This window comes from Sinocyclocheilus grahami, unplaced genomic scaffold, assembly GCF_001515645.1.
Source record: "Sinocyclocheilus grahami isolate Dianchi unplaced genomic scaffold, SAMN03320097.WGS_v1.1 scaffold621.1, whole genome shotgun sequence".
Taxonomy (NCBI): domain Eukaryota; kingdom Metazoa; phylum Chordata; class Actinopteri; order Cypriniformes; family Cyprinidae; genus Sinocyclocheilus; species Sinocyclocheilus grahami.
Genome location: NW_015505800.1, coordinates 485,810 through 498,144, shown reverse-complemented (window position 1 = coordinate 498,144; position 12,335 = coordinate 485,810). Strand labels below are relative to the sequence as shown.

At 38.2% G+C, this 12,335-nt stretch overlaps 1 protein-coding gene across 1 annotated transcript in view; it reads left to right on the top strand.

Moving 5' to 3' along the window:
* LOC107557818 (E3 ubiquitin-protein ligase TRIP12) overlaps window positions 1-12,335 on the top strand; it is a 60,791-nt gene that overhangs the window by 42,279 nt on the left and 6,177 nt on the right. Inside the window, exons 9-31 of the mRNA XM_016241368.1 lie at window positions 463-558; window positions 657-812; window positions 2,306-2,534; window positions 2,753-2,871; window positions 3,004-3,208; window positions 3,314-3,414; window positions 3,637-3,811; window positions 4,546-4,687; window positions 4,929-5,120; window positions 5,496-5,647; window positions 6,615-6,772; window positions 6,855-6,928; window positions 7,047-7,246; window positions 7,386-7,513; window positions 7,622-7,773; window positions 8,004-8,146; window positions 8,247-8,403; window positions 8,526-8,624; window positions 9,323-9,437; window positions 9,554-9,708; window positions 10,731-10,895; window positions 10,984-11,148; window positions 11,242-11,355. Coding sequence (XP_016096854.1) covers window positions 463-558; window positions 657-812; window positions 2,306-2,534; window positions 2,753-2,871; window positions 3,004-3,208; window positions 3,314-3,414; window positions 3,637-3,811; window positions 4,546-4,687; window positions 4,929-5,120; window positions 5,496-5,647; window positions 6,615-6,772; window positions 6,855-6,928; window positions 7,047-7,246; window positions 7,386-7,513; window positions 7,622-7,773; window positions 8,004-8,146; window positions 8,247-8,403; window positions 8,526-8,624; window positions 9,323-9,437; window positions 9,554-9,708; window positions 10,731-10,895; window positions 10,984-11,148; window positions 11,242-11,355 — 3,392 coding nt within the window. The remainder of the gene's footprint in view (window positions 1-462; window positions 559-656; window positions 813-2,305; window positions 2,535-2,752; window positions 2,872-3,003; window positions 3,209-3,313; window positions 3,415-3,636; window positions 3,812-4,545; window positions 4,688-4,928; window positions 5,121-5,495; window positions 5,648-6,614; window positions 6,773-6,854; window positions 6,929-7,046; window positions 7,247-7,385; window positions 7,514-7,621; window positions 7,774-8,003; window positions 8,147-8,246; window positions 8,404-8,525; window positions 8,625-9,322; window positions 9,438-9,553; window positions 9,709-10,730; window positions 10,896-10,983; window positions 11,149-11,241; window positions 11,356-12,335) is intronic.

The following is a 12,335-nucleotide window of genomic DNA, read 5'->3' as shown; positions in this document are numbered from 1 at the left end:
TAACTTAAATGATTTTAGCAAATGGCTGCAATATAACAAAGAGTGAAAAATTTAAGGGGGTCTGAATACTTTCCGTACCCACTGTAATTGTATCTTCAGAGATATTGTTATTCTGGGCAGCCGTAAGTAATTTAATATCTTTAATCACTTAAGTTTATAAAAAAAAAATCTTGTGTAGGATGTTTGGGTGCCACTAGCAGCTCAAATGGGTCAATTCTCAACATTATTGACTGTGATTGGAGTATTTAAAACAAATTATTTTTTTCAAATTTTTTCTTCATAAAATACTGGTAGTGTGTGCTGTAACATGTACGTTTTTCACTGAATTATTGTCACAATACACAATTTTTCTACTTTCTAATCTTTTTAAAAAAAAATTTATTGACATCAAAGTGTAATGAAACCGAAACATCTAGTTGTGTGTAAGGTTTTACATTTCATTTTTTTTCTCTCTCTCTTCAGCTCTACTGGAGGCCAGGGGTCTTCCTCCTCACCTGTTTGGCCCATTTGGACCCCGTATGTCTCAGCTGTTTCATAGGACCATCGGGAGTGGAGCTAGTGAGTGACATTGACTTATGTTTGTGTCATTTCTGTGGAATGATTGAGTATTTCTTCTGCTCAACATGTCTGTCTTCTGTCTCTCTCTGCACTTGCAGGCTCAAAGGCACAGCAGCTGCTGCAGGGGCTTCAGGCTACAGGAGACGAATCCCAGCAGCTCCAGGCTGCTATAGAGATGTGCCAGCTGCTAGTGATGGGTAATGAGGAGACACTGGGAGGATTCCCCGTCAAGAGCGTCGTACCTGCCCTGGTGAGTACTTTCCCTGCATCAAGAAATTCAACTGGAATTCATCTGGTTGTGGTTTATTCTGTCCAAGAACTGCCTTATTATTCAGGGAGAAAAAACTTATTCAAATGATCCACCAAATAATAATGCCAGAAAGTAGTTGTAGGATCCTTAAAGTCCTAAGTTTTTTTTTTTTTTATCTAATTGAAGGCCATAAAAAGTCAAAAATGCTATGCTCTTGTGCGTTCTACAGGCTTGCAGTTTTCAGAGCAGTTTGCAGTCAATAAACACTGCACATTTATGCCAAACGATCACTTATGGTCTGCTTTTGATGAATTATGGCAGTGTTTACCTTCTGGTGTTTATATCATACATGCAAATGATTGGCTTCCCTTCTAGTAATGCTTTGTATACAGGGGTATTAAGCATTTACATTTAGTCATTTAGCAGATGCTTTTATCCAAAGCGACTTACAAATGAGGACAATGGAAGCAATAAAAATCAACAAAAGAGCAATGATATGTAAGTGCTATAACAAGTCTCAGTTAGCTTAATGCTGTACACGTAGCAAGGTCTTTTTTTAATAATATAATAAATAAAAAGAAAACGGATAGAATAGAAAAAGAATAGAGCAAGCTAGTGTTAGAGGTCTTTTTTGCTTTTGTTAATTGTATAATAAATGAAAAGAAAACAGATATAATACAAAAAGATTAGAAAGCTAGTGTTAGGTTTTTTTAAATATATATATATATATAAGAAAACAAGCAGCAAATTAAATTAAATTTTTATTCAACCATCTGCTATTTTTGGTTGTGAAAATCTACACAGTGTTGTTAACTGTATATTTTAAATGAATATGAATATAATAATTTTTAATTTTGACTCATCCCTTTTTTTTTAAATGGTTTATAGGCTGTAATTGATTATAGAAAGTTTATAGATTTGGCACTTTTGACGCTGATGCTTTATTTTTATTTAATATGAAATATATAATGTACAAGAAATTCCGAAAGACAAGAAATTGTCTTTTGAAATAAGAGATTGAATGATCAAAAGCAGATAAGCTATTAACATTTGCCACGTTATTGGTTGATATAAACATTATTAAAGTTTGATGAACAAGATCTACTTCACAGCGTGTCTTCTTTGGAGCGCATGTTTGTTATATCAAATTGGATCACCCTCAATTCTGAATAGTTTTTTTGCAAATAGCCGATAGTTCCACAAAGCAACTATCGGTGAAATTAATCTAGTAAAAGCAGTTGACCTCTGCTGTCAAATAATTCTGACTAGATCCTCAAAGCACCCATCTGCACCATTTAATCGGCAGCTATGATGTATTGGACAGCCTCTACTGTCAAATAATTATGACCAGTGGGAAACAAACACAATGAAATCAATGAACAGGGAATCTAATTTTGCTTCTATAAATGTGGTACATTACCAAATTCTACAGTATATTTTGCGAGAATAAAGTGTTATAAAACAATAAATGGAGTAAAACTCTGTCTGCCTTCCCAGGAGGGCACTTGGAGGTGCGGCGAGAGGACGCACGAGCTCAGCTGATGAAAGAGGACCCTGAGCTGGCCAAGTGCTTCATAAAGACTCTGTTTGGGGTTCTGTATGAGGTGTACAGCTCCTCAGCCGGGCCTGCCGTCAGACACAAGTGCCTTAGAGCCATCCTCCGGATCATCTACTTCGCAGATGCAGAGCTGCTTAAAGACGTACTGCGCAACCATGCTGTGTCTAGGTCAGTCAATAAATGCAGAGCTCTGTGTGAACGGCTGGACAAAACTTATGTTTACTTTATAAAAATGTGTAAATATTTCAAAGGATAAAGATGTTAATTTCATTCGTTCATTTAAATGAAGGTACGTGGCTTATGTAAAGCTTGTAAGAATGCTTGTTTGGTTTCAAGGTTGACTAATTCTGAGCTAATATGTGCAAATGTTTGAATTTTGTCTGTAGCCACATAGCTTCCATGCTGTCCAGTCAGGACCTGAAGATTGTAGTCGGCTCTCTGCAGATGGCTGAGATCCTCATGCAGAAGCTTCCAGATGTTTTCAGTGTTTATTTCAGGCGGGAAGGTACTGGATCTGGTTTTTATATAAGCTTCACACCAAACCTAATCAAATGACTAGCTGTGGCAGGATTCACCTGCAAAAAAATATTTGATTACATTAATGCATTACACCCAACACTGCTCTTGTTCTGTTCAGGTGTAATGCACCAGGTAAAGAATCTATCTGAATCTGAGGTGTTCCTCATCAGTCCTCCGAAAGCGTGCACCAGCGGCACAGCTAGTCTTTGCACCACCACCATCACCACGGCAACCACTACAGCTGCCTCTAATGTCACACCCGACTTAGGCTCGCCCAGTTTCCAGCACAGCATGGATGACTCACTGGACCTCAGTCCACAGGGGTATAGAGCCACTCTCACACGCACTGTTACTGATCGAGAGTTTGCAGGCTTGGTAACTAATGTCTTGCCATTTAAATTTTAAAAACCGACCCCTCTGTTCTCTAGTAGGTTGAGTGATGTTCTCAAAAGAAAGCGCCTTCCTAAAAGAGGACCAAGGCGTCCAAAGTACTCCCCACCCAGAGACGATGACAAAGTGGATAATCAGGGTACACGGCACTCCTCGTGTTGAGAATTACAGTGGTGCCAAAAGTATTTGGACACTTGATGTTCTTTTTAATGCCAAAGACATTCAGACAGTTTTCAGTGCCTTTGAGTTCAGCTGCTTTTTAGTGTCGTCTTTTGTTTAAGAATTGCGAATGCTTCGTTACACTTGAATTTACTCACCTCGTCATTATAATATCTCCTTACTCTGTGCATCTCCTCCACAGCTAAGAGTCCAACAACCACACAGTCCCCCAAGTCCTCTTTCCTAGCCAGTTTAAATCCCAAGACCTGGGGTAAGCTGGGGACTCAGACAAACAGTGCCAACTCAGAGCCCTCACGCACTGCAGGGGTCAGTGGTCTGGCACGAGTGCCGCCCAAGGACTCGGTTTCAAACAACAGGTAAAGCAACATGTTTTTCTATGTGTATGTTTCTCATTAATGTTGAAAACTGTTTTGTGCTGCTTAATATTTTTGTGGAAACTGTAATGTATATTTTTCAGGATTTTTTTGTTTGTTTTTTTATCAATTTGAAATGGGAATCTTTTGTAACATTATGAATGTTTTGTCCTTGTTGAATAAAAGTAGATATTTCTTAAAAAAAAAAAAAGTAAATTAATGACCCCAAACTTTTAAGCAATAGTGTGTGTATGTACATTAATATATATATGTGTGTGATGAATGTTTTGTCCTTGTTGAATAAAAGTAGATATTTCTTAAAAAAAAAAAAAAGTAAATTAATGACCCCAAACTTTTAAGCAATAGTGTGTGTATGTACATTAATATATATATGTGTGTGTGTGTGTGTGTGTGTGTATACCCGGTATTCCCTACATTATAGGGACCAAATGTTCCCACAAGGATAGTAATACCAGTAAATTTGACCTTGTGGGGACATTTTTTTTTGGTCCCTGTGAGGACACAAGCTTATAAATCATACAGAATTAAGGTTTTTGAATATTTAAAAAATGTAGAAAGTTTTATGTGAGGGGTATGGTTAGAGTAAGGGGATAGAAAATAAAGTCTGTACAGTACCATTACACCTATGGAATGTCCTCATAAAACATGGAAACCAGCGTGTGTGTTTCTTTTGATATCCATAGTTTTTTTTTTTTTTTATCACTGTGACATTTCAGGGATAAGATAAAGGCTTGGATAAAGGAGCAAGCCAGCAAATTTGTGGAGCGTTACTTTAATTCTGAGAGTGTGGATGGAAGCAACCCTGCACTGAACGTCCTCCAAAGACTCTGCACTGCCACAGAACAGCTGAACTTGCAGGTAACCCTGGACACAAAGTTAGCATTTGTAGCCATTATAAAGCAGTTATTATGCTAATTCTGTCATGCTGCCTTAGTGAAATGTTTTAACCATTGAAACCGTTAGCATGTTATGAAACGCTTTATGATGCTGTCTATCACTTTTAATATGTACAGTTTAGAGAGAAAACCATATTTGACTATTTTTTTGTCATCCAGTGGAAGGCATTAATTTTCTCAAACTGGTTTTATGCACATTTCAGGTGGACAGTGGTGTAGAGTGTCTAGAGGAGATAAGCAGTATTGTATCTGAATCAGACGTGTCCTCCTTTGAGATCCAGCACAGTGGGCTTGTGAAGCAGCTGTTGTTGTATCTGACATCAAACAGTGAACGGGACACTATCAGTAGAGACGAGAGAATCAAGAGGTTCCTGCATGTTTTCTTCGGCTGCCCGGTTAGTCACACTGTCAACCTCTGTGATTTTTACACTTGAAAAAACACATACACCTTCACATACACTCTCTCTTTCTGACTTTTCATCCAAATACTATTAATAATTACTATTAGTTGAGCTACTGGCACAGCTTACCCCAAAGCATCCCTGACACAGAAATGTATAGAAATATTGTATGCCTTTTATATACTGTTAATTCCCGTATGAATTGTATATATATAGAGGGAGAGAGAGCAAGGCAGCTCACTAGGTTTTGTAACGGTGTTAAACTTTTTCCCTTAGCGCTGAATGTGTTTGACACTTTAATTGGGCTATTAGTTTGTAGTAGTCACTGGTGTGATCAGTGTGACTCATTGTTTGTTATATGTGATTCAGATACCAGGGCAGGAACCTCTGGGGCGTTTGGACCTAACAGAGAATGGCCCACTGCTGGCATTGGTGCACAAGATGAACAACTGCCTTAGTCAGATGGAACAGTTTCCTGTTAAAGTGCATGATTTTCCCAGTGGGAACGGCAACGGAAGCAGGTAATTCCCCCGTGATACGTTCTTGTTGTAAATACATCTATTTATCTTTGGCTTTCCTGTTCTACTTTTTTATTATTGATTCAAACCAAAAGATAATATTGTATAACAAATGAATGAGTCTGGCTTTTTGGTGTAAAAATAGTTTTAAAGCAGTTTAAAGTTTAAAATGATAGTATAATCTTGCTTTATTTTTAATGGACTCAAACAAAAAGAGATTATTACAAATAAATTGGCATTAGTGTAAAAAATAGCTGTTTAGAAAATGATTTTCACTGGAGATTTCAAATCTTTTTATGTCATGCTAATTGTTATTCTTTTGTTTGCAGGGGTTCACAAGCCCTCAAGTTCTTTAACACACATCAGCTGAAGTGCCAGCTGCAAAGACACCTGAATGTGTTTGACACTTTAATTGGGCTATTAGTTTGTAGTAGTCACTGGTGTGATCAGTGTGACTCATTGTTTGTTATATGTGATTCAGATACCAGGGCAGGAACCTCTGGGGCGTTTGGACCTAACAGAGAATGGCCCACTGCTGGCATTGGTGCACAAGATGAACAACTGCCTTAGTCAGATGGAACAGTTTCCTGTTAAAGTGCATGATTTTCCCAGTGGGAACGGCAACGGAAGCAGGTAATTCCCCCGTGATATCTTCTTTAATGTTCTTGTTGTAAATACATCTATTTATCTTTGGTTTTCCTATTCTACTTTTTTATTATTGATTCAAACCAAAAGATAATATTGTATAACAAATGAATGAGTCTGGCTTTTTGGTGTAAAAATAGTTTTAAAGCAGTTTAAAGTTTAAAATGATAGTATCATCTTGCTTTATTTTTAATGGAATCAAACAAAAAGAGATTATTACAAATAAATTGGCATTAGTGTAAAAAATAGCTTGTTTAGAAAGTGATTTTCACTGGAGATTTAAAATCTTTTTATGTCATGCTAATTGTTATTCTTTTGTTTGCAGGGGTTCACAAGCCCTCAAGTTCTTTAACACACATCAGCTGAAGTGCCAGCTGCAGAGACATCCAGACTGCACCAATGTAAAGCAGTGGAAGGGCGGGCCGGTCAAAATTGACCCCTTGGCCCTAGTACAGGCTATTGAGAGATACCTTGTGGTTAGAGGTATACACACAAGAATCTGAACATGATGTTCTCTGGTTTCTGAGTTCTCAGATGAGATGGTTGACTTTTGCTGTCTCCACAGGGTATGGAAGGATCAGGGAGGAGGATGAAGACAGTGATGATGATGGTTCTGATGATGAGATTGATGAATCTTTGGTACGGATGATTGTTCTCATGATGATGTTTACTTAGTAACTATCATCAAAATGACATTTTGTCTAGTATGCAATTATTTTTTTTTTTTAATTCTGTGGTCTCTAACCGTTTCCCAAAGGCTGCCCAGTTCTTGAATTCTGGGAGTGTACGTCACAGACTACAGTTCTATATAGGAGAGCACCTGCTGCCGTACAACATGACTGTTTATCAGGCCGTCAGGCAGTTCAGCTTACAGGCCGAGGAGGAGCGAGAGAGCACAGATGATGAAGCAAATCCTCTGGGGCGGGCTGGCATCTGGACCAAAACACACACTATATGGTACACAACTTACATGCCAGAAACTACACAATCACTAATGTTGGGCCTTTTCCATGAATGTGATTTAAGTCTGCAACCCTATTATTTGCCCTGTTTTGTACTCATAATGTGTTAATATATGCTTGTTTGTGTAATGCAGGTATAAGCCAGTCAGAGAGGATGAAGAGGGCTGTAAAGACGCTGTTGGAGGGAAGAGGGGTCGTGCACAGACGGCTCCCACTAAAACCTCCCCTCGAAATGCCAAGAAACAGGATGAACTGTGGCATGGTAGGGAAATATTGTGTGCATTTGTGTACTGACAACCTACAAAAGCTGTATAGGAGTTTAATAAGTAACTTCATCTTTATTCAGACTACAGTGTTTGTGTGTTTCCAGAGGGTGTGTGTCCCAGTGTGACAAACCTATTAGAGTCATACCTCATTAGTGATCCTCCAGAGGGCATCACTTTTGATGACCCTTCAATGGAGGTGATTCTGCTGCTGAGGGTCCTGCACTCCATCAGTAGATACTGGTTCTACCTGTACGATGTGAGTACCATGTTCAATAACACTTCCATTCATACAAAAGCACAGGTACAATAACGGAACCTTTATCAGAAATAATTTTATGCAAAGTACTTTTTTTTCTTTTCTTTTTTCTTCCCTGTTTGATTTTGGTGTGAAATGTGATCTGGATGTGTTTCAGTGAGATTCACCCAATAATAAAACACCCAAACAGTGTAGATTTCTTCTTACCTTTTTATCTCTCTTTTTCCCAGAATGCTGCATGTAAGGAGATCATTCCCATTGGTGAATTTATTAACAGTAAACTGACAGCAAAGGCCAACAGACAGTTGCAGGATCCGCTGGTCATCATGACAGGGAACATTCCCACCTGGCTCACTGAGCTCGGCAAAACCTGGTACTGCAAACTCTTCATTTTACTATTTTTAATAATGCAGTCTTGAACTTCCCCGGAGTCTGTTCTGTACTTTTTACACCTCTAATCTTCTCTCCTCTAGTCCATTCTTCTTCCCGTTTGACACACGGCAGATGCTCTTCTACGTGACTGCGTTTGACCGCGATCGTGCCATGCAGCGTCTGCTCGACACCAACCCAGAGATTAACCAGTCCGACTCACAAGACAGCCGTGTTGCTCCACGCCTTGATAGGAAGAAGGTTGCCCTAAAATTTCTGTTTAAGCATTTGCAAGCTGCAATTGCTTTATATATGCCATAGCAGTGGTATGTTTTCACAAACAACTTTCTAACATTCTCTTATTCTTTGTTTTGTATGTCTAGAGAACGATAAACCGTGATGAGCTCCTAAAGCAAGCAGAGTCAGTAATGCAAGATCTCGGGAGTTCTAGAGCCATGCTGGAAATTCAATATGAGAACGAGGTATGCATGACTGACGATTAGGCCAGAAACATAATCTACATAAATACACAGACACAAATTATTTACCAATGCATTTCAGCCGTATCGTGTGTGTGTTCTTGCGTTACTGTGTTACAGTAACAAATAAGAAGCCCTGCAGAAGTGTTGTTATTCTGGTAACTCGCTATAAACATACTGATAGTTTAACTTGCTCAGCAAAATTCTCTACAAACCACTACTTCACCATGACAGTAGTGCCTAAAAGAGAAACTTGACCGTAAAAGATATTTTATGCAAATACGACTATGGTGCCCCTAGTGGCAGTGCTTAGAATGCAAAACAATGTGAAATCAAACCTGTGCAGCTAGTAACAGTTGTTTATGTACTGTTAAAACATCCATTAATCACTTATACACATGGTTTCGTTCTCACTGTCACCCTAAGTCCTATATTTATGTATATTTGACTATTGTTAGTGTGATTTGTTTCATCTGAACTGCAAAAAAAAATTCAATTCTGATTTTTCAGAACCAATCCAAATTTCAATTATATAAAGTTTTAGATGTGGTTAAAATAATAATTGCCACCATTGTTATTTCACAAGCCCATTGAGTGTATTTCAGCCAGTGCAAGTTTGAATAAGTGTGTCTGTTCTTGCTAAGAGTCCACTTTTCTGTCAGTCTTTTCTGATTTATATCGGTCTTCTCTCTGTGTCTCAGGTGGGAACAGGTCTCGGCCCTACGCAAGAGTTCTATGCTCTGGTGTCTCAGGAGTTGCAGAGGGCCGATTTGGGTCTTTGGAGAGGAGAGGAAGTCTCTCTTTCCAACCCTAAAGGTAACTGTGATATATTTGTCAAAATAATTTTGTGCACTGTTTCCAGTGTAATGCAAATAGCATTCTACTGCTCTTCACTAAGTTTGTCTCTTCTCTGTCTGTCTGTCTCTGAGCAGGGAGTCAGGAGGGTACCAAGTATATGTTTAGTTCCAGAGGGTTGTTTGCTGTTCCGTTTGGACGAACTACCAAACCAGCTCACATCGCCAAGATCAAAATGAAGTTCCGTTTTCTTGGGAAACTCATGGCTAAAGCGATCATGGACTTCAGATTGGTATGTTTACTCATGACAAAATGACTTAAGGACAATAAAAAAAATTATAATTAGTTCACTACTTCAGAAATATAAAATTAAGCCCTTCATATATTTTTATGCCTTTTCTAATTTCCTTTTTCTTTGAAGTATTTGAGCCTTTTAATTAAAGTTTGTTTATTACAATCTCAGAACATTTTTTACATTTATTTATTTAAATTAGGGGTGTTGCAATATACCATTATCAAAGACAAAAACATGGTATTAAAAAATGTAATTGATATGTGAAAACTACACATTTGATAGCATAAATAATCTAGCACTAGTAACAATCTGGTTGATACTCCTACATAGTAGTAGGTGGCAGTATTGCACCTTAATGCTGGTTGCCACCATCATAAAATGGAAAGAAGACCACGCAGTGTGCAGCTTTAACTGCCAAACAATATCATGTCAGAGTAAATGATGGTTGAAATCGAGACACCCGCACCCGAAAAAAAGTTGGCTTGCCAGTGTTGGAGTTTTTGGGATTCCGTAAAAAGACAGGTGTTAGACATTCCTGTCGGCAGGAAGTGCCGATCAACACCAAGTTATTTTCGTACACTTTTGTTAAGTTATAGTTACAAACTCACACTCTGCCTTCTTACACTTGTATTTAAAGTGTGATAAAAGTTGAAGAGGAATTTGAGTGAAGTTATTTTTCCAAACTTCTGTAGATAAAGCAATAATATCATTATTGTGAAGTCTTTTGGGCATTATAGAGAAAATGACACCATGACACCTTCCTCTTCTGCTGGTAAATTAGTCATAAGATAACTAACAACATCACTGCAACACACACACACACACACCTACCCAGCATCAGCTCCAGCTCTGGTTTTTGTTTGCACAGAACACTCTCTGGCAGTTTTCTGGAATGAAAACTTAGTGTAAATGTAGCTACTATCTTTTTGATTTTATAATTTAATACCTCCAGACAAAAAAGAGAGAAAAAAATATCATGTCATTGAATCTTGTTAATTAAGATGCGTTTTTGTCTCTAGTTGGACTTGCCTCTAGGTTTGCCATTCTATAAGTGGATGCTGAGGCATGAATCCTCCATCAGCTCTCATGATCTGGTCAACATTGATCCTGGCGTTGCCAAATCCATCCAGCACCTGGAGGACATCATCCGCCAGAAGAAGAGAATAGAGCAGGACAGATCACATGTGAGCACTGACCCCTCAGAGACACGAAACACCAAAAACAATCTGGAAAGTTTTTTTGTGTCGTATTGTAACTGTCTGTATTTGTCAGACACGGGAGACCCTACTGCAGGCCTTGGAGAGTCTCAACATGAATGGCTGCTCGGTGGAAGATCTGGGCCTGGACTTCACTCTGCCTGGATTCCCAAACATAGAGTTGAAGAAAGGGGGCAAAGACGTGCCAGTCACCATTCACAACCTGGAGGAATACCTCAGAGTAGGGGACTGAGTAACCTGACACATGTCATCATTTATGTAGCCTGAACAAACCGCTCTAACTTCATCGCCTCTTGTTCTGTCTTATCTGTAGTTGGTGGTCTACTGGACGCTCAATGAAGGCGTGTCTCGGCAGTTTGAGTCGTTTAGGGAAGGATTTGAGTCTGTCTTCCCTCTGCAACATCTGCAGTGCTTCTATCCTGAAGAGGTGAGCACTTTCTCTCATTTCATCAGTTTAGTCATTCAGTTTAAAGACCACAGACAGCTGCTGTTGTAGTACAAGTTTTAAATGGTGTGCCAAAGGGGACATGAACTAAGAAATCCGAATTTCCCTAATCTTTTGACACAAGTAGACATTGTTTTGATATGTAAGGACTGTGTACAGTTAGGCGCTCTTTGTCACAAAATCATGTATTGCTGTTTATGCGTCAGTAAATCAAGCTAGTGACTAAGCTGTCAACTTCACACTGTTCTTCTTCTTTTCAATAAAATCATATGCAATTAATCTGATTAATTTATATACAGAAAGCAATCAAAGAATGCCCCCCCCCCTTATAATCACTGGAGCTGTCAGTCATTTTTTTTAAGCAAAGAGAGCTCTCGCCTGTCCTGTTATTATCATCAATGTCACTGTCATAATTACACTGAATAGCTGTACAAGTGCTTTTTTTGTTGTTGTTGTGGTAAAGCAATCTGCCTTTGGAATTTCATACCTGCTTACCAAACTTACTGTAAGAACAGAAGTTTGGGGGAACTGTGGGAAAGAAACGGAAGCCATTTACCTTAGAAGTCAGTGTACCATCAGAATGATTTTGAAACTGATATTTCAAGGTAAAAAAAACAAAAAAACTTGCATACAGTTGCTTTAATTGAAAAAGATCTAAAATAAATACATAAATATTAGATGAAGAAAATTTTTACTTAAAGGGGTCTGCTAAAAAGAACATTATTTGGTGTAATGAAATCATCAGAATGATTTTGAAACTGATATTTCAAGGTAAAAAAAAAAAAAAAAAACTTGCATACAGTTGCTTTAATTGAAAAAGATCTAAAATAAATACATAAATATTAGATGAAAAAAAAATTTACTTAAAGGGGTCTGCTAAAAAGAACATTATTTGGTGTAATGAAATGTTTATGCGGTTTAAGGTTCAAAAAGCACATTATTTCCACATACTGTACATTATT